Source organism: Procambarus clarkii, chromosome 81 (genome assembly GCF_040958095.1).
Source record: "Procambarus clarkii isolate CNS0578487 chromosome 81, FALCON_Pclarkii_2.0, whole genome shotgun sequence".
NCBI lineage: Eukaryota > Metazoa > Arthropoda > Malacostraca > Decapoda > Cambaridae > Procambarus > Procambarus clarkii.
In genome coordinates this window covers 21,914,949-21,934,067 of record NC_091230.1, presented here as the reverse complement: position 1 = coordinate 21,934,067, position 19,119 = coordinate 21,914,949, and the positions used below count along the sequence as shown (strand labels likewise).

General features: G+C 44.3%; 1 protein-coding gene across 2 annotated transcripts in view; it reads right to left on the bottom strand.

Annotated features, from left to right (window-relative positions):
• LOC123772990 (dual serine/threonine and tyrosine protein kinase) overlaps positions 1-19,119 on the bottom strand; it is a 108,015-nt gene that overhangs the window by 61,092 nt on the left and 27,804 nt on the right. Inside the window, exons 3-4 of one of the 2 annotated variants that reach the window (XM_069315341.1) lie at positions 18,381-18,484; positions 10,086-10,208 (exon numbers count right to left, since the gene is read on the bottom strand). In XM_069315341.1, coding sequence (XP_069171442.1) covers positions 10,086-10,104 — 19 coding nt within the window. In that variant the 5' untranslated portion in view covers positions 10,105-10,208; positions 18,381-18,484. The remainder of the gene's footprint in view (positions 1-10,085; positions 10,209-18,380; positions 18,485-19,119) is intronic. The other variant, XM_069315340.1, reaches the window with a different exon arrangement.

Genomic DNA, 19,119 nt, shown 5'->3' with positions numbered 1-19,119 from the left:
TTACGAGTGGTCACAGTTATCTATTGTGCTCTGCTGTATGATAACATCACAGTGATCTATTGTGCTCTGCTCTAAGATAGCATATCTCGTGATAACGTGATCTATATCTGCTCTGAGATAACATATATATATATATCTCACTTTACTGCTATACACAGATAACATCCAGCGAAATATCTTCCTTTAACATTACACTGTTTTCACTACATTTATAAGTACACGAAAGAATACTCTTTCGAAACTTACAATGACAAATTCCTTAAACAAAATATTTAGATAAACACATTATTTTTTAATTATTGTAGATTATCAAAAAAGCTCAAACATGCCATTATAAGACTGAAAGTGTTCCCAAAACATCAAAATATAATAAATACAGAAACAACTCAGTAAACACTAATGATTATATATATATATATATATATATATATATATATATATATATTGTATAATATATATATATTATATATATATATATATATTATATTGTATTATATCATATAAACAGGAACATAAAGAATAACGCTTGTAAATCGGTACAATTTTTGAAGAAAAAAGATTAGTATAAAAAAAGGCAAAAAATTCGACATATTCCTTCAAATTAAAGCACTGAAATATTGACGCAATATTGAGGAAATGTCAGCGTTCACCCACCAGTACTTTGATTGGGCGGTATTGCGACTTTCTTGCTTCGTTGCAGGTTCGATCCCCGACGGTGCAAGTGGTCCAAGCCACCATTCCTCCCCTCCGTCCTATCCCAAGTTGCTATCCTCGTATCCCGTCCCAGTACTTTATATAGTCGGGATGGCTTAGTGCTTTCTCCTGATAATCCGCCTGCACTCGTCACTGTTACATGAGAAGTGGCAGTTAATGACGTCAGAGAATGTGGTTAAGTGTTACAGCGCCTGTCAGTCATTTCCGCGTGACATGTGGTCACGTGATTTGACAGGGCGACGGAGGCGAGGTCACCCTCACCTTCTTATGTTTAACCTTGTTTAATATGTCCATGGTTCCTCAACCACCTGTATGTCTATGTCGTGACAGCGGTACCGTTGTCATGACACCGTGTGCTCCTGTCATGACACTGTGTGCTCCTGTCATGACACCGTGTGCTCCTGTCATGACACCTTATACCCCTGTCATGACACCGTGTACTCCTGTCATGACACCGTGTGCTCCTGTCATGCCACCGTGTGCTCCTGTCATGACACCGTGTGCTCCTGTCATGACACCGTGTGCTCCTGTCATGACATAGTCTGCTCCTGTCATGACACCATATACCCCTGTCATGACATCGTCTGCCCCTGCCATGACACACACACACACACACAATGATTTGTGTGTGTGTTCAGATTCCATGAGGAACCTGAGCTACAGAGATATTAGAAAGAACTTTTTTAGTGTCAAGAGTGGTTGACAAATGGAATGCATTAGGCAGTGATGTGGTGGAGGCTGACTCCATACACAGTTTCAAGTGTAGATATGATACAGCCTAGTAGGCTTAGAAATCTGTACACCAGTTGATTGATAGTTGAGAGGCGGGACCAAATAGCCACAGCTCAACCCCCGCAAGCACAACTAGATAAGTACAACTAGGTGTATACACACACACACGCAATACTAAATACAGTATGAGTGTATGTTTTGTTGCTACCCACTTGTCAAACGAACTTCAATAAATAACCCAGTTCTGTACTAAACTAATGTAGGTAGAAATCGCTGTGTTCGTGCAAAGGAACCATATATATACATAAAATAATCTCACGTTGCTTTTCTTGCCCGATGAGTTATGCTCGAGGAAGACAGATATAGAGGAGCTAAGCGACAGGTATATATATATATATATATATATATATATATATATATATATATATATGCAGAATAACCACATATGAAAAATAGAAAATGCTTAACGCGTTTTCGGCTAATTCGCCTTCATCAGAGCAAAGTAGAATGAGGATAAGATTGCTGATCAGACCTCCTGTCATGATCAGCAATCTTATCCTCTGATCAGGTCTGATCAGCAATCTTATCCTCATTCTACTTTGCTCTGATGAAGGCGAATTAGCCGAAAACGCGTTAAGCATTTTCTATTTTTCATATGTGGTTATTCTGCATACTTGGATCAGTGTTTTTGTGATCATTGTTGCATATATATATATATTATATATATATATATATATATATATATATATATATATATATATATATATATATATATATATATATACATTTTGCCACCTGTGTACAGTACTCACACACCAGCCACACATGTGTTGGAGTGTCTGAATACACGCCACTGTGACGGGTATATTAAATTATCTTTCAGGTATATATGATCCAGAGGTTTGTTTGACAGTCTAACTGTTGGTGAATCCGTAGACATCCACCTCCACATTATTTGTGAATTTCAGGAAAAAACACGTTTACTCATGAGTACAAGAATCCCACATTATTTGTGAGAACAGGAATATCCCGCACCAATTATAACAACAGGATTAGATAAGATTCTATTAGGGTAAATTAGCTTAGGTCAGATTAGGCTGAGTTAGGTTAGGGTGCATTACGTTAGGGTAGATTAGGCTAAGTTAGGCTATGATAAATTAGGCTAAGTTAGGTTAGGGTAGATTAGTCTAAGTTAGGTTAGGTTAGATTTGGTTAATTTAGGTTTGTTAAGCATTATAAGTCCGGTTGTGTAACATACAGATCCCGATCATTAGCACCAAGGGGCTCTTCCCTCATACAAATGTATACGAGGACTCATGAATGTTATTCAATAAAGCTCTCACTCATTACGTTACAGTATACACAGAGTTGGTTCTTGGTGAGGAGCGGATGGACATACACACACACAGACACAAATTGGCAGAGTTCCTTTCATCCTAATGCTCCCGTTCACCTAGCAGTAAATAGGTATCTGGGAGTTAGACAGCTGCTACGAGCTGCTTCCTGGAGATGTGTGTGTGTGTGTGTGTGTGTGTGTGTGTGTGTGTGTGTGTGTGTGTGTGTGTGTGTGTGTGTGTGTGTGTGTGTGTGTGTGTGTGTGGTAGAGAGAAATATATGTAGTGGACATAATATAGGAAAATAGATCGGTTAGAAAGGCGGGGTCCAAGAGCTCATAGCTCGATTCTGCAGGTAGAAATAGTAAATACACACACTATGTATTGAAATATGATTGGTGCACTCCGTAGACTTGCAATTTATTGACTAAGGCAAAACATCCTCATCAGACCTGAGTGTTTGGACCTATACAGTTTTGACAGCAGAGATGGGGATACCTAGATCTAATTCAACTTCATCTTTGTTGCACGACAATTTGTCTGCAATGTCTGTCTCATAATGCACCCAGAGTCTGCCAGTGCAGACTGGCCTATCACATGCCTCTGTATGACTAACCATCCTGTGTGATGGGATTTTTTAGCATCACGTAGCTAGCTTTTTGACACACAGTACCCCCCTTCATATAGTCTAGGGCAGCTGCCCAAATGCAGATGTACCTAATGTATTAATAAAAAAAACAAATATGTACCTAAATGTGGGGCCTCGTAGCCTCGTAGCCTGGTGGATAGCGCGCAGGACTCGTAATTCTGTGGCGCGGGTTCGATTCCCGCACGAGGCAGAAACAAATGGGCAAAGTTTCTTTCACCCTGAATGCCCCTGTTACCTAGCAGTAAATAGGTACCTGGAAGTTAGTCAGCTGTCACGGGCTGCTTCCTGGGGGTGGAGGCCTGGTCGAGGACCGGGCCGCGGGGACACTAAAAAGCCCCGAAATCATCTCAAGATAACCTCAAGGAAATGTGTTAATAATAATAATATACAAACAAAAACAAAATAAATGAACTCAATTTGTTTATCATTAATCACGGCGGCTTTGTTTACATTTAACAAACAGTTAACGAGCTTGGAAACTTTACAACCCAAAGTTGTTATTGTTATAAACAACTTTGCAGTCCTACGGAACTTATAATAAACTATTTAATAACTGGAAAGAAAGCCGCTCAAGGAAAGATGCACAGGTTTCGTAAATGGTTGGATAAATGCTTCATAAATACTAGGTCAAGGTCACACCAAAAATAGCAGTCATGTTGGTATCCTCATAATGTGCTTGTGGATCCTCATAATGTTCCGGTGGATCCTCATAATGTTCTTGTGGATCCTCATAATGTTCCGGTGGATCCTCATAATGTTCTTGTGGATCCTCATAATGTTCTTGTGGATCCTCATAATGTTCCGGTGGATCCTCATAATGTTCTTGTGGATCCTCATAATGTTCTTGTGGATCCTCATAATGTTCTTGTGGATCCTCATAATGTTCTTGTGGATCCTCATAATGTTCTTGTGGATCCTCATAATGTTCCGGTGGATCCTCATAATGTTCTTGTGGATCCTCATAATGTTCTTGTGGATCCTCATAATGTTCTTGTGGATCCTCATAATGTTCTTGTGGATCCTCATAATGTTCCGGTGGATCCTCATAATGTTCCGGTGGATCCTCATAATGTTCTTGTGGATCCTCATAATGTTCTTGTGGATCCTCATAACTTTTCTTATGAATATCCTCATAATGTTCTAGTGAATATCCTCATAATCCTGAATACAATCATGTTCAATGGTCACCGAGTCGCTGTATTCTCTCACTGATCTATTCTTCTCACTATCACTGCATCACTTTCAGTGTCACTGTTCTTGTAAGTACGGTGAACCTCACTGTGGATGGTGAACTCGTTGCTTTACATCGCTGACTCCCCAACGATGCTACCTTGCTGACCGCTTACACGGCTGAGTTCGAGCCTCCGCCGAGACCCGCGCCCAAGAGGACCACGGTTGTCCCCGTAGGAGGAAGCCTCGACACCCTCATGGGACCTCCAAGAGGACAAAGGTTGTCCCTGTAGGAGGAAGCCTAGATACCCTGAGGGACCCCCAAGAGGACCAAGATTGTCCCTGCAGGAGGAAGCCTAGACACCCTCATGGGACCTCCAAGAGGACCAAGGTTGTCCCTGTAGGAGGAAGCCTCGACACCCTCATGGGACCTCCAAGAGGACCAAGGTTGTCCCTGTAGGAGGAAGCCTCGACACCCTCATGGGACCTCCAAGAGGACAAAGGTTGTCCCTGTAGGAGGAAGCCTCGACACCCTCATGGGACCTCCAAGAGGACAAAGGTTGTCCCTGTAGGAGGAAGCCTAGACACCCTCATGGGACCTCCAAGAGGACAAAGGTTGTCCCCGTAGGAGGAAGCCTAGATACCCTGAGGAACCCCCAAGAGGACCAAGATTGTCCCTGCAGGAGGAAGCCTAGACACCCTCAGGGACCCCAAGAGGACAACTATCACCTCTGGTCTCCCACTCTCCGACACTCCCTCGTCTCTTATACACAGTCTCAACAACAATTTCTTTGTAAGTAATCTTTTTTCCCCTGGCCCTTAACCCTGCTTAATCTTGTATCACCCGTAGCCCTGCCTTCCCTCCCCTCTCCCTTACCCCTTCCTCCCTTCCCCTCACCGTTACCCCTACCCTCCCTTCCCCTCACCCTTACCCCTGCCTTCCCTCATCTCTCTCACCCTTATTCCTGCCTCCCCCTCCCCCCCACCATTGATATATCCACGCCGCAGCTCCCTCGCTTTACTAACTCAGTTAGCCAATCAGGTCGGTCTGAGCCACTCGACGAAGAGAATCCAATCCGATTAGCATATCAACCAACCATGATCCTATTTAAGGCAGCCGACAATATGGGTGTAGGGCCTGCATCCCCCTCTCTGCTTCACGGATAGGGGAAAGGAGAGTGCTGGGGAGGGGAGTGCTGAGGAGAAGAGTGCTGGAGAGGGGAGTGCTGGGGAGGGGGACACGTCCCTGGGGGTATTTGAATGCTTCCGGCACCGGGGGTAGCAGTACGAGAAATGGCGTTGAAGAAACGGAGGAAATCCTGAAAATGAATCTTGTTCCATTGTTAATCGCACACAGCCACCGATGCGCTGACAGCCACTAATGTACACACATGTGCTGACATACACGTACCAACACTGACGCACAAGCTGGAAGCTTGAATCTCAGCTGAGTCACAGAGACGTTAGAAAGTTTTCCTTTAGCGTGATAGCTGTGGGGAAATGGAATGAAACAAAGGAGCACATTGTGAAAGCAAACACTATTCATAGCTTTAAAACCAGGTATGACAGAGAAGTAGGACAGGAGTCATTGCTTTAAACAACCGAAGGCTAGAATGGCGGGATCCAAGAGCCAACGCTCGATCCTGCAGGCTCAAATACGCGAGTACACACACCACTCTAACGCACACACAATCACAGAACCCCAAGACACAGAAATCCCCCATAAAGATCAAATTCTTTTCGATAAAGAATTAACCCACAAATTTAAACGAAATACCTTCCAATAGCACATTAAATCTCAGCGCATAAAATTCCCCCCAAAATTCTCCCACGACTCCATGCGTGAGGATTACGGTTACATAATGTCTCAACGGTTCAACTTGTCCCCAGTCCTTCCTACTTTCTTAGCAAGCTTACTCTCTTACAGACCTTCCTTCTTGCTTAGCAGCAAGGGTCGTATTCCGGGGAAAAATTAGGATTAAGGACTTGCCGCAAATGTATGTATGTATAAATATAAATAAATACAACACTAGGAAGATCCAGACACTTGAGCAGACGGGTGAGAGCAGCTGCAGCAGACGCTGCCATTGTCGCCTTGTTGACACCCAGGGACGCCTGTTCGCGCCAAAAGCAGACGACGCATTGTTAACTAACGTTAACAATATTAGTTAACTTTGTTGACCAAACCACACACTAGAACCCCATTTAGTTAACTTTTGTTTGACTGATTCGTTTGTGTGTGTATTTATCCTCAGTTTCTATGATTATGTTACATGCGAAATGCCCGTCACTAAATCTCCTCCACTGCTAGGCTTCGCTAATATCAACACGCCTCAAATCTCACTTCCTGTGGTCTTTAAATCCCACTGCAGCAAAACCATTGTTGTCTCCACATCTGAATTTGAAGTGGATTTTCTGGAGTGGGCCGCGTGATGTTTGGGGGGGCTGTCAGGTCTTCGTTATCTAATGCCTCTCTTCAGTTTTCAGCCATCCATTGCCAATCAGCCTCTATTACAAAACTCTCACAACATCAGCAGAGGGAGTATGGCCACTCAGATGTTGAAGGAATGAGCTCACGCAACACAGCATCAAATAACTCAACCCATCCTCCTGAAACGACAGTATTGGTACTGTCAATATTATGTGGTGGAAAGTAGCAATATGTAGTGATGGACTGCCAGCAAACCACTTTAAATACTATTAATTTTTTAAGAGTTCCGGAAAATTTAAAGCTAAAACCAAACTTAATTATTCCTAGGCCTAGTATACGACGTATGTGGGGAATTCTGACTCGTGGGATATTATTTATTTTAATTATTAATTAATTGATTTATGTCAAGAATTTTTATTTACGATGTATATTTGACTTATTATTTCTTACGATAGCGTAGTGGACTGTATGTTTAAATTGTCCCACAAATCATATCCCAACACAACTTGGGGGGTTAAGTAACTACAGTAGCCTATCAATCGAGAATTTATCGACTGACAGGAAATTTATACTAAGGTTAGTTGATTAATTTACTGGGGGTTAGTTTAATAACTGATAGTCTTATCTGTTTGAAGGCTTCAGTGTGGATATTAGAGGGACACGTGAGCAGTCTGCCAGGTATAGGACATGAGGCTATGGCGTCTGTTCTCTCGTGGCGACAATTTGCTGACGCTTAGTTCCCAGGTGACCACAGATCTGCCGGAAGAATACTGTATAACTACTGCATCTTTACTTCCTAACACAGATATGGCACGTTTAAATTTATGGCTATTTGGATTTTACTATATTGTGTAGGGCTCATCCTGTTTTGGGGGGTCGCTCGCCTCCTAATCGGAATATCATTAATAATATTAAAGCCAATAATAATAATATTAGGACTGTTTAGGACAAACCAGAAACGAGGTACTCTCGTTATTTAGAGGCTGCGGCAGCTGAAGAACGTCTAGATGGCTCGGGTTCACGAGTATAAACTTAGCTGCTTCTTTGTGCTACCTCACGAGAGCAATGTTCTTTCCACAATGGCCGCCTCCCTCCCTTCCCGGCTCAGTCACGTTATTGGAACCGGCTCAATTTGGCCCATTTAATGGACGAAGGTTAGGGAGGCGTTAATTTTAATGGTAAATTTATTTGATCCAGTCCCAGGGAACAGTTTTTGATTAATTTTAACACTGGACTGAGAGTTGTTAGTGATTACTAATATTTTATTAATATTTTGTTGTGACGTGGCAAAATATATATCTCCCATGTTTAAGGGAAAATTCCACTGTAATCTCGCTTTCTTTGAACGAGTTATTAAATTAATTTACGTTAGTATTGGTTAATAGGTTATTAAAGTAGGTCGTTTTTTCCTGACAACATACATGTACCACATTTTAGGCCTAAGATAGCATGTATTAGACCTAAGATAGCGTGTATTAGGCCTATGATAGCATGTATTAGACCTAAGATAGCGTGTATTAGGCCTATGATAGCGTGTATTAGGCCTCCGATTGCTAGTAGAGGTTAGGATAGGTTAGGTCTTGTGTTTATGTTGCCGCTAAAAAGTTCCTGGTTTGTGCAAATTCAGTAATACAAAAGACAACACTCTGGGGACCATCCACTACACGTTGGTACTGTCAGCCTCACAACCGACTTTGTACTCTCATTTCAGGATGGTCTGAAATAACTAATTAAGCACCAGCAAAAGATTTAGTTACTGAAACGAAGTGCGCTGCTGATCTATGAACATCTATATATTCCAACAACGTAGAGCAACAGGTCAACTAAAGAGGGCGTCGTAGCCCCTGGGCCACACGGAGAATGTAGAACGAGAGGCCAGATTCACGAAGGAATTACGCAAGTACTTACGAACGTGTACATCTTTCCTCAATCTTTGACAGCTTCGGTTACATTTATTAAACAGTTTACAAGCATGAAAACTTGCCAATCAACTGTTGTTATTGTTATTAACAGCCTCCTGGTGCTTCGGAGCTCATTAACTGTTTAATAATTGTAAACAAAGCCACCAAAGATTGAGAAAAGATGTACAGGTTCGTAAGTGCTTGCGTAACTATTTCTTTAATTTGGTCCAAGATACCAGCACAAAATACTAGCTCCACATTCAAAATCCAACATTCACGGCGAGGTTAGGAATACCTGAGCACACTACTGCCGAGAACAACACAGCCAGGAATCATTAGAGATAAATAACCACCATAGTACTCCTAGAGGAGAGCCAGCAACGAATACATTATATTTTCGAAACATTTCTTCCAACTTCCAACAAATATATCGCATTTTAACCCGTGTATACGTCCAAACCTCGATAAATAAACATCAAACCCAGAGTGTATGCGGTGGAGCTTCGTGTCTACTGTTATAATTTTTTTGCGTCTGGGATAATTGGGAGCTCAATTGACTCAAACCCACACGTGGAACTCTCATTTCGTCTCTTTTTGGGCAAGGCGGGGATGTCGGGCAATGACAATGGGGTGATTCACACGCTGCTGTCTCTTGCATGACCCTTAATGATGGCTTTACTTTTTAATATTAAATCTGAATGCTGTAGTAAGATTCGGGAAGTAAGTTGTGTCTAAATAAGAGCACATTCTTGTTTGTTCTTCAAATTGTGCATAATTAATAGAAATATGTTTTAATGTAAATATTACTGCATTCACCATATTCTCTGTCTGTTCTGTCTACTGTGTGTCTGTTCTGTGTCTATAGGATGGCTGCTGCCTGTGTCTGTTGCCTGAGTCTCGAGGGTGTCTGCTGCCTGTGTGTCTCCAGGATGTCTGCTGCCTGAGTCTCCAGGGTGTCTGCTGCCTGAGTCTCCAGGATGTCTGCTGCCTGAGTCTCCAGGGTGTCTGCTGCCTGTGTGTCTCCAGGATGTCTGCTGCCTGTGTCTCTAAGGGCTGAAGGCTTTATCATGGCATTATCCTGGCTGCCGCATCAATGAATACATTGCCTGGATATGTGTCTCTGGCTAACTGACTGTCTGACTGGTTTAACTGACCTGTCGTGTGAGTCAGCATCAGGCTGACTGGTGTAGGTCGCTCTCACTCCTCTCTCATGCGTTGACTGACCTTCCTCAGCACTTTGACGTTTCTGAGCTTCCTCATCTGCTGTTGGTCCGCACCTGTTGTGAGTGGCTGCTGTTAATGCAAGGGTGGTAAGGGAGGTGTGGAAATTGTCCACTATACTGATATATTATAGATTATTTGGTAAATTTATATGAGTATTTGCTGTATTATATAGTCTACAATACATCTGTTCTCTAAACTACTAAGGTGATCATGAGACCTCGGGTGGTGTGATTAATCCCGCCCAAATGTGACATTATCTTAATCCCAGGTATTTTTTCTCTCAGGAGGGCTTGCTATCACGGTTATTTAAAGATAGGGCGACGATTATTAAGGCCAGAGACTGTCAACAGTGTTTTGTTTTGGTATGTTCTTTACTTGACTTTACTCTCAGATGTGTGGTGCAACTGGTCTTTACTTGACTTTACTCTCAGATGTGTGGTGCAACTGGTCTTTACTTGGCTTTACTCTCAGATGTGTGGTGCAACTGGTCTTTACTTGACTTTACTCTCAGATGTGTGGTGCAACTGGTCTTTACTTGGCTTTACTCTCAGATGTGTGGTACAACTGTTCTTTACTTGGCTTTACTCTCAGATGTGTGGTGCAACTGGTCTTTACTTGGCTTTACTCTCAGATGTGTGGTGCAACTGGTCTTTACTTGGCTTTACTCTCAGATGTGTGGTGCAACTGGTCTTTACTTGACTTTACTCTCAGATGTGTGGTGCAACTGGTCTTTACTTGGCTTTACTCTCAGATGTGTGGTGCAACTGGTCCAGGACTCTCGTAACCTCATGTTTGAAAGATTGAACATATTTTCTCCTATAATAATGACGTGTCAGTATGTTTGAATAGGTTTGCTACGGCACTGATGAGGGTTGTGATATTGCATTTAATATTTTATCTCCAAATTCATTACTTCATGAATTTGGACAGTACGACAAGCATGAAGCCTATTAGTGGAACCTCTGGCGCCTCGTTACCTTGTCTCAACTAGCTGATATCCATTTTTTTTAAACTTTAACGTCAGTGAGAACATAATTCTGTACTGCTTCGATCCTCACAAACACAATTAATGTCACCACAGTTATGGCTCCATTTCTTTACTGGTTCGGTAACAGGGTTGTTGATTTGTGGAACCAATTACCGTGTAACATAAAAGAAGTAGTATCCCTTGATTGTTTCAAGTGTAGGTTAGACATATATATAAATGGGATTGGGTGGATATAAAGAGGAGCTGCCTCGTATGAGCCAATAGGCCCTCTGCAGTTACCCTGATTCTTATGTTCTTATGTTATCTTTGCCCGTGTGGAGTCTTTTAGAACATACTGACGTATATACCCAAGTCACACATGTGGAATACCACTGATGTGACTCACTATCGTTTACCTGAATTCATTAGCTGGAACAATACGTCAGTTAGGTTACGGTCTCCCGCGGAACTATTTCCTCCTCTAAGGGTCTTAGAGGAGGGTCTTAGAGGACTCCTCTAAGACCCTCTAAGGGTCTTAGAGGAGTCTTCTCATGTATTAACATCTAAACAACCCTGATATTGGATCACCTGGGCTGGTCGGTAGAGCGACGGACTGTCTGTCTTCCTGTACAGGTGGTGTTCGTCCCGTCTAAGATCCAAGTGGATGGGCAGCGTCCCTACACTATCCTCATATCCCTGCTCTTAGTCTATCCTCATGCTATACAGTCTTCCTAGTGCTATAAGGTCATCCAAGGTTCAAGCCACATGAGCACTAACGAGGGACACACGAGGTCCTCTAGAGAGCCGCACCTGGAGTGTCTCCTAAATCATCGTGAGTGTGCACATATGGTGAGTCGGTCGGCCGAACGGACAGCACGCTGGACTTGTGATCATGTGGTCTCGGGTTCGATCCCAGGCGCCGGTGAGAAACAATGGGCAGAGTTTCTTTCACCCTATGCCCCTGTTACCTAGCAGTAAAATAGGTACCTGGGTGTTAGTCAGCTGTCACGGGCTGCTTCCTGGGGGGTGGAGGCCTGGTCGAGGACCGGGCCGCGGGGACACTAAAGCCCCGAAATCATCTCAAGATAACCTCAAGATATGGTGCATCTCATCCATATACAAGTAATTGCTGTTTTTATTTTGCCAACTGTTCTGCTATACTTAGATGGTCAGGAGGTCTTGGCGGGGAGGTGGGGATCGAAGTGGTGGCGATCACCAGCTGGTCTCCAGATCACACACCTCCGCCAGACATCTGAGGCGCGACTAATTAGATGGCGGCCAAATCACCCGGAAGATAACGATGTCGCAAGGGAGATCCGAGCTTCCTGACGTCACGGTTTGCAACATGGCGCAAGAAACGGCACCGTTGCAAACAAAAAGATAATCACTGCCTATCACTGTGACTAAAACTCCTTTCCTCCCCGGATATTGCGAGGTATTGACCGCCCGTTGCATTCAATAATGCATTTGGTGGCATGTGTGTCTCTCTACACGCAGTTAACACCCGTGGTGCGTGACGGTGTGGTGGCAATACTAGCTGACCTTTTGGGTAAAGATGATTAGTCGATGAAATAGCTCAACAGTGCGTCTTTAATGATGATTTGTAGCCAACTGTCCTGTTATTAGGAGTAGCGAGCTTCTAATCTGTCTACACTGTGAGCACCGAGCACTGTATCTGCACTGTGAGCACCGAGCACTGTATCTACACTGTGAGCACCGAGCACTGTATCTGCACTGTGAGCACCGAGCACTGTATCTACACTGTGAGCACCGAGCACTGTATCTACACTGTGAGCACCGAGCACTGTATCTACACTGTGAGCACCGAGCACCGTATCTACACTGTGAGCACCGAGCACTGTGTCTTCACTGTGAGCACCGAGCACTGTATCTACACTGAGCACCGAGCACTGTATCTACACTGTGAGCACCGAGCACTGTGTCTACACTGTGAGCACCGAGCACTGTATCTACACTGTGAGCACCGAGCACTGTAGCTACACTGTGTGCACCGAGCACTGTAGCTACACTGTGAGCACCGAGCACTGTATCTACACTGTGAGCACCGAACACCTTTTTTCTATTAAAAAGAAAAAAGCAAGGCATTTTAAGACACAAAATCTGCAAAAAATATAACCACAATATACTCGACATGCGCCACGGTGGAGTATACCCCCCTCCCCCCTCACAGGGATATGCTAATTATAGCATATCATTCATAAATGCTGTAGCAATAATAATTAGGTACACTATTATAGATTAATATTTCCTTTGGGGAGGAGAGAACTGGAATCTGACCTTGAATATATCAGGCGTGACTGTATCTGACCTTGAATATATCAGGCGTCACTGTATCTGACCTTGAATATATCAAGCGTCACTGTTATGCTTGTAGGCAGATATGATAACTATCTTAAAATATATCATTGATTTATAGTTTTAGTTTGTGTGAATTTGTTTTCTATAATTGGAACTAATATACTGTCGAAAATGAATACAATTGTGTTAATCCATTTTAATAATTAAAACTAATTGTTCAGTAAATAAATGTGGTTTAAAAATTATTTTATGCGTCAGTAAAATAAAAAATAAAGTTTTAATTTAAACTGTGGTAAAGTAGGTTTAGCAGCAACTAAAGCCGAACTTATTTCGTAGACTGACCTTCAACACTACAATTATTTAAAGCCAAGGGCCACCAAGCCTAGCGTGGCCTTGATCCGGTCAATTATTACCATAGTGACCCGCTGTTGCTGCTACACACCCGGTGCGTGTATACACTATGCACTCCTAAGCTTCTTGTTGTTGTTGCTGTTGATTTAAGGGCGACGATGATCGTGGGATCGGATGCGCCCCGGCGTTCCCGTGATGGGTTAATCGCGAAGCCTGGAAAGGTGAAACGCCAAGCTTAATCGCGAAGCGAGTGACGCCAATCACTTGAAACTAATACGCCATGTGGCGAAAAACGCAAACGGGCAGATGATTGGGGAGCCCCAGGAGTCCCTCAGGGTGACAAGCACCGGCCCCGCCCCACACAGAGAACACCAGGTAGCAAAACCAAAACTCTGCCCCCAACTAAAACGCAAAAAGTCATCCAGTGTCCTCCGGCAGAGCAGAAGCCGGCCGCCCACCACAGCTGAGGGCACACCAGGAGCCTACCAAGACCCGCCAACTCCCGGCAGCTCTCGGCCAAGCCGGCCCCCGAACACCGTCACCCCGCCGGGAGAACCAACCAGAACACGTCAAAAAAAATCTATCAACAATCCCGTGACCCAAGGCGATATGAGCGCCAGGCGTCGTACAATCGGACCGTTGAAGAGGGATGCCAAACGCCAGTAGCAAAGCCAAAACGCGAAAACAGAATGCGCTCAGGCGGCCCCCAGGCGGAGGAGGCGTCCAGACGTCCGCTCGTCGTCAAGGTTGAACCAGGAGTCCCACTACTAAGGTTCCCCCAACGTCAAGAAAACGGTTAATGTACAGTGGTCTCTCCTCACCCAGAGGACCCAAAACAGAAAACGGAACAGTACGTCACTTTGGCGCGAACCGCTTCTATTTTCTAGTACGACGATTTATTGTTGTATATAACGCATACGAGCGAAAAGCGACGTTCTTTGTACGATGACAGGCTGAGTAATCAGCGCCACGCTTGTCTGGGCCTCGTCATCAATGTGAGGGTCATCAACTATTTAATCTTCTAAAAATATACAAGATAGCCTTTCAATGAGTGATCAACGGAGCCTATTCTCCTCGGGTTGCCACAACGCCACAAAATATGATGTACTACCCTAACCGAACGACCCAACTTGTGAGCCGCTATGATTGATTAAAATACATCATATTCAGTCCGTTGGGAATTTTGACGTCAAAATGCATTGTATTATTTGAACGGACCGGTTGGATCAGCAGGAATAACAGGGAACGAACACATTAATATAATATGCCATGCAAAAAAAATTAAATTAAAATAATACAATTTAAACCATCAATATTTAATACTAATACTTATAGATAATCTTAAGTAAGTAAATAAATGGAATGGATTTATTTTCAATTCACTCGCAATTAAATATAATATTTTGGTACTGAACTCTGTGTACATAAATATTTAAGTAACCACATGTGTATAAAATATGTTAATAACGACTCGTGTTCTAAAATATTGATAACGACCCGACCCATTGATAATTGTTAAAGAATGTTTGATTATGTTGATTGAAAAATGTTTGTTGCATATCATATCTGTCGTGTTGCAAAGTTATTTGGTGTTTTTGCTTTGTTTTCCTAGACGAGCTCGTTATTGTTTAGGCTCAATTTACTGGTGAACGCATTTCGTAAACGTTCGTTATTCGTTTCAGTAAACTAACGAACACATACACGTCATGCTGTGTAACTACATACGTGTCACATGTTTGCTGGAAGCTGATTGGTCAAATTCTTCTTTTTATGGACTTGTATTTTGTTTTTGTTTTTTTGAGGGGTATTTTGTTGACCATTAATGAATGGTTGCCATTATTGACCTGTGTGTGTGTGTGATCCAATTCGACCCCCGCGGTAATGGTTTAACTGTTACCATAGTAACACGCGCCTTAAACCCGCACTAATCCACTACCCCTTCACTCTCCCATTAATCCCCTGCCTCTTCTCCCTCACACTAATCCACTACTTCCCGGGCTACGGGTTTGCGTAAATGGGTTTTTGAGTGATTCTTTCCCTGTGCGTCGCTCGGTGCGGCAGGGTTGTCCGCTTTCTATGCTCCTGTATATCGTCTTTCAGGAGCCTTTTTTTCGGGCGGTCAAGGCGTGTCCGTTGATCGTCTCCCCCACGGCTGCCGTCGGGTTTTCGGTTGCCCATCTGCGGCTATGCGGATGATACCGTCCTGTTCGTGGCCTCGGAGGAGTCGGTTGGGGCTGTCCAGGTTGTGGTTGAGAGGTTTGAGTTGGTCACTGGGGCCCGGGTTAACCGTGAGAAGTCCGGTCTTCTGGGTCTTGGTGGGTGGTCCTCTCGCCGTGTGTGGGTGGGGTCGTGGTTTCCGGTTGTCACTTCTATGCGGGTTTTGGGGCTTACCTGGTTCGCTTTCCTATGAGCAGTCTTTGGCTTGCAATTGGGGTGCGGTTTCCCGGAGTGTCGGTGTTGTGATTAGGTTGTTGGCTGTGCGCCCGTTGACGATTTATCAGCGGGCGCTGCTTGTTAATTGCAAGGTTTTGTCGCGGGTCTGGTTCGTGGCTCGGTGCTTCCCCCCTGGATCGCAAGCTGGCTTTCGGGTTGGAACGTCAGGTATATCGTTATGTGTGGTGCGGTCGTTACCACGCGGTTCGCCGGTCGACGTTGGTGTTGGCTGTGCGGGAGGGTGGGATGGGCATTCCTGATGTGTTTACTAGGGCTCGGGCGCTGTTCTGGGTCTCGTTGTATCAGGGGTTCGAGTTGGGTGGGGGGGGGGGGGGCTCAATGCTTTAGGTATTTATTATTGCTCTGTTCGGTTTAGCTTTTTGGTGAATTTGGTGTTTGTCGGCAGTCTGCACCACTCCTGTTTACTCTTGAGCGGTGGCCATTCTTCGGGAGGTCTGCCGTTGTCCGGGTTTCTTGTCCTTGTCGGTTAAGGCGGTGTATAGGGTTTTATTTCGTCATGTTCCGCCGCGGGTGGAGGGTTTGTTACCATGTTGGGATTGGAGGGATGTGTGGGCGGCGCTGGGGGCTCGGTTTCTGGCTCCGCAACAGCCGGAATTGTTGTTTCGGTTCTTGCATTTGTCGTTGGCGACGAATGCGCGGTTGTGCATGCTGGGTTGGCGTGCCTCTGACGCGTGTGTGCACTGTGGCCTCCCTGAGACCCAGTTGCATGTCTTTTACTTTTGTGAGCGGTTGAGGGGCTTGCTTCATTGGTTTCGGGACGTGTTGGCTGGGGTTTGTGCGCCGGGGTGTCGGGATGGCCTTTTGAGGTTTTTGTTTTTGTCCTTTCCGCGGGGGTCACGCCGGGTGCGCAATACGCTGTCTTCTCGTTGCTGACTTTGTGTGTTGTGTGTGGGTGGGGCGGAGGGAGGGTTGCTAGGCTTTTAGGTTTTTTGAGAGGCCGTTTGCGGTTCACGTGGTGGTGGGTGCAGCGTGCGTTTCCGAGCGAGTTTTGTGGTTGGTTCACGGGTGGGTGCGTGGGGTTGTTTTTAGGTGAGTGGTCGTGGGTCTGGTTTTTGGTTGTTGGTTGTGGGTTGGGGGGGGTGAGTCTTCTTCGTTTTCATCTTAGGTCCCCGGCCCTCCGGTTGGCCTCCTCGGGGGGGGGGGGGGGGGGGGGGGGGGCTGGGTGTGTGAGTGGTTGCTCCTGTGGTTGTGTGTTCGATTTGTTGTGTGTGTGTGTGTGTGTGTGTGTGTGTGTGTGTGTGTGTGTGTGTGTGTGTGTGTGTGTGTGTGTGTGTGTGTGTGTGTGGGTATGCTTCTTTGCTGGCTCCTGTGTGGGCCGTTGCTTGTGCCCTGTGTGGGTTGGTGCAGCTGTTTTGTTACTAATTTTGTTGCTACATTGATGTTATTCCTGGTGTGTGTGTGTGTGTGTGTGATTGGGGTGCGTGTGTCTCGGTGTTTTGCTGTTCGCCCCTGGTTCTTTCTTGGGGTTGGCATGTAGTTGTGCCTGGGCCTTGGCCGTAATTTGTTTTATGTTACTTATATATTTTGTGTACAGTGTGCTTCTGCTTTGTGTTATTTATGTGATTGTGTGCATCTTGTGTGTGTGTGTACTTACCTAATTGTGCTTGCGGGGGTTGAGCTTTGGCTCTTTGGTCCCGCCTCTCAACCGTCAATCAACTGGTGTACAGATTCATGAGCCTACTGGGCTCTATCATATCTACATTTGAAACTGTGTATGGAGTCAGCCTCCACCACATCACTTCCTAGTGCATTCCATTTACTAATTACTCTGACGTGTGTGTGTGTGTGTGTGTGTGTGTGTGTGTGTGTGTGTGTGTGTGTGTGTGTGTTGGTTTATTCTGTGTACGTTTTTTGTGTCTTTCTATGTACGTGTGTTTGTTATGTGTCCATTTTTATGTTTCACTTTGTATTCAGACTCATGTACCTGGAGTTTCTAGGTTCTCGTGATGTATTGTTTTCTTTTGTGTCTGTGTTTATTATTATGTTCTTATTGTTATGTTCTTGTTATTATGTTCTTGTCTTGTGTCTTGTGCTATACTTTGTATATTTCTTTTATAAAAATAATAAAAAAAAACCTTCCCGGGCTCTCCCGGGAAGTGGGTGGAATAAGCTTAAAACTGCGAAGCTTACTAACGCTTCAAAGAATCCTGGGTGAAGTTCCCAGCCTTTTGTGGAGTCGTTGACTGAGTGGATAATGTCGGACTGATGATCCCTGGGTCGCAGGTTCGCATCCAGTCACTGAAAAGATTTGCATAAAGACTAAACTTTGACCCAACACCCGTGACCAAAACTGTCTCACGAGACGAGAGTATAACTATAATGACATCACACTAATATACTCGATATGTGTATATCGACATACGACATACTGCATGCTAAGTATGAGGTTTCCAGCCACTAGTACTGAGTGACTGACGGCCCTAGTAACGCTGCTAAAGATCAATAACGAGTTCAAAATAAAACAACGACGAGGAAGTGTCGGAATTAAACACAATTTTTGGTATATAAATATTCAATCAGTTGTAAGATTACCGACAAAAGACTTGCGGACGAAAATGATCTTAGCTAGTTAAGAGCTTAAGTAGTCACACGGGAACATTGTGTACTCACCTAGTTGTGTTTGCGGGGGTTGAGCTCTGGCTCTTTGGTCTCGCCTCTCAACTATCAAGCAACAGGTTGAATCAATTTAACCTGTTGTTCAATTGTGTGTGTGCGTGCGCGCGCGTGCAACGGGGGGATACACAATTATACATTCGTATTACTCCAGCTGTCGGGAACACAAGTTAGTACTATATATATTGAAGTCATAGTAGGTGAACAGAAGCATCGGGTGAAACGGAAACTTTCCCAACTATTTCTGTCCCATTTTGGGA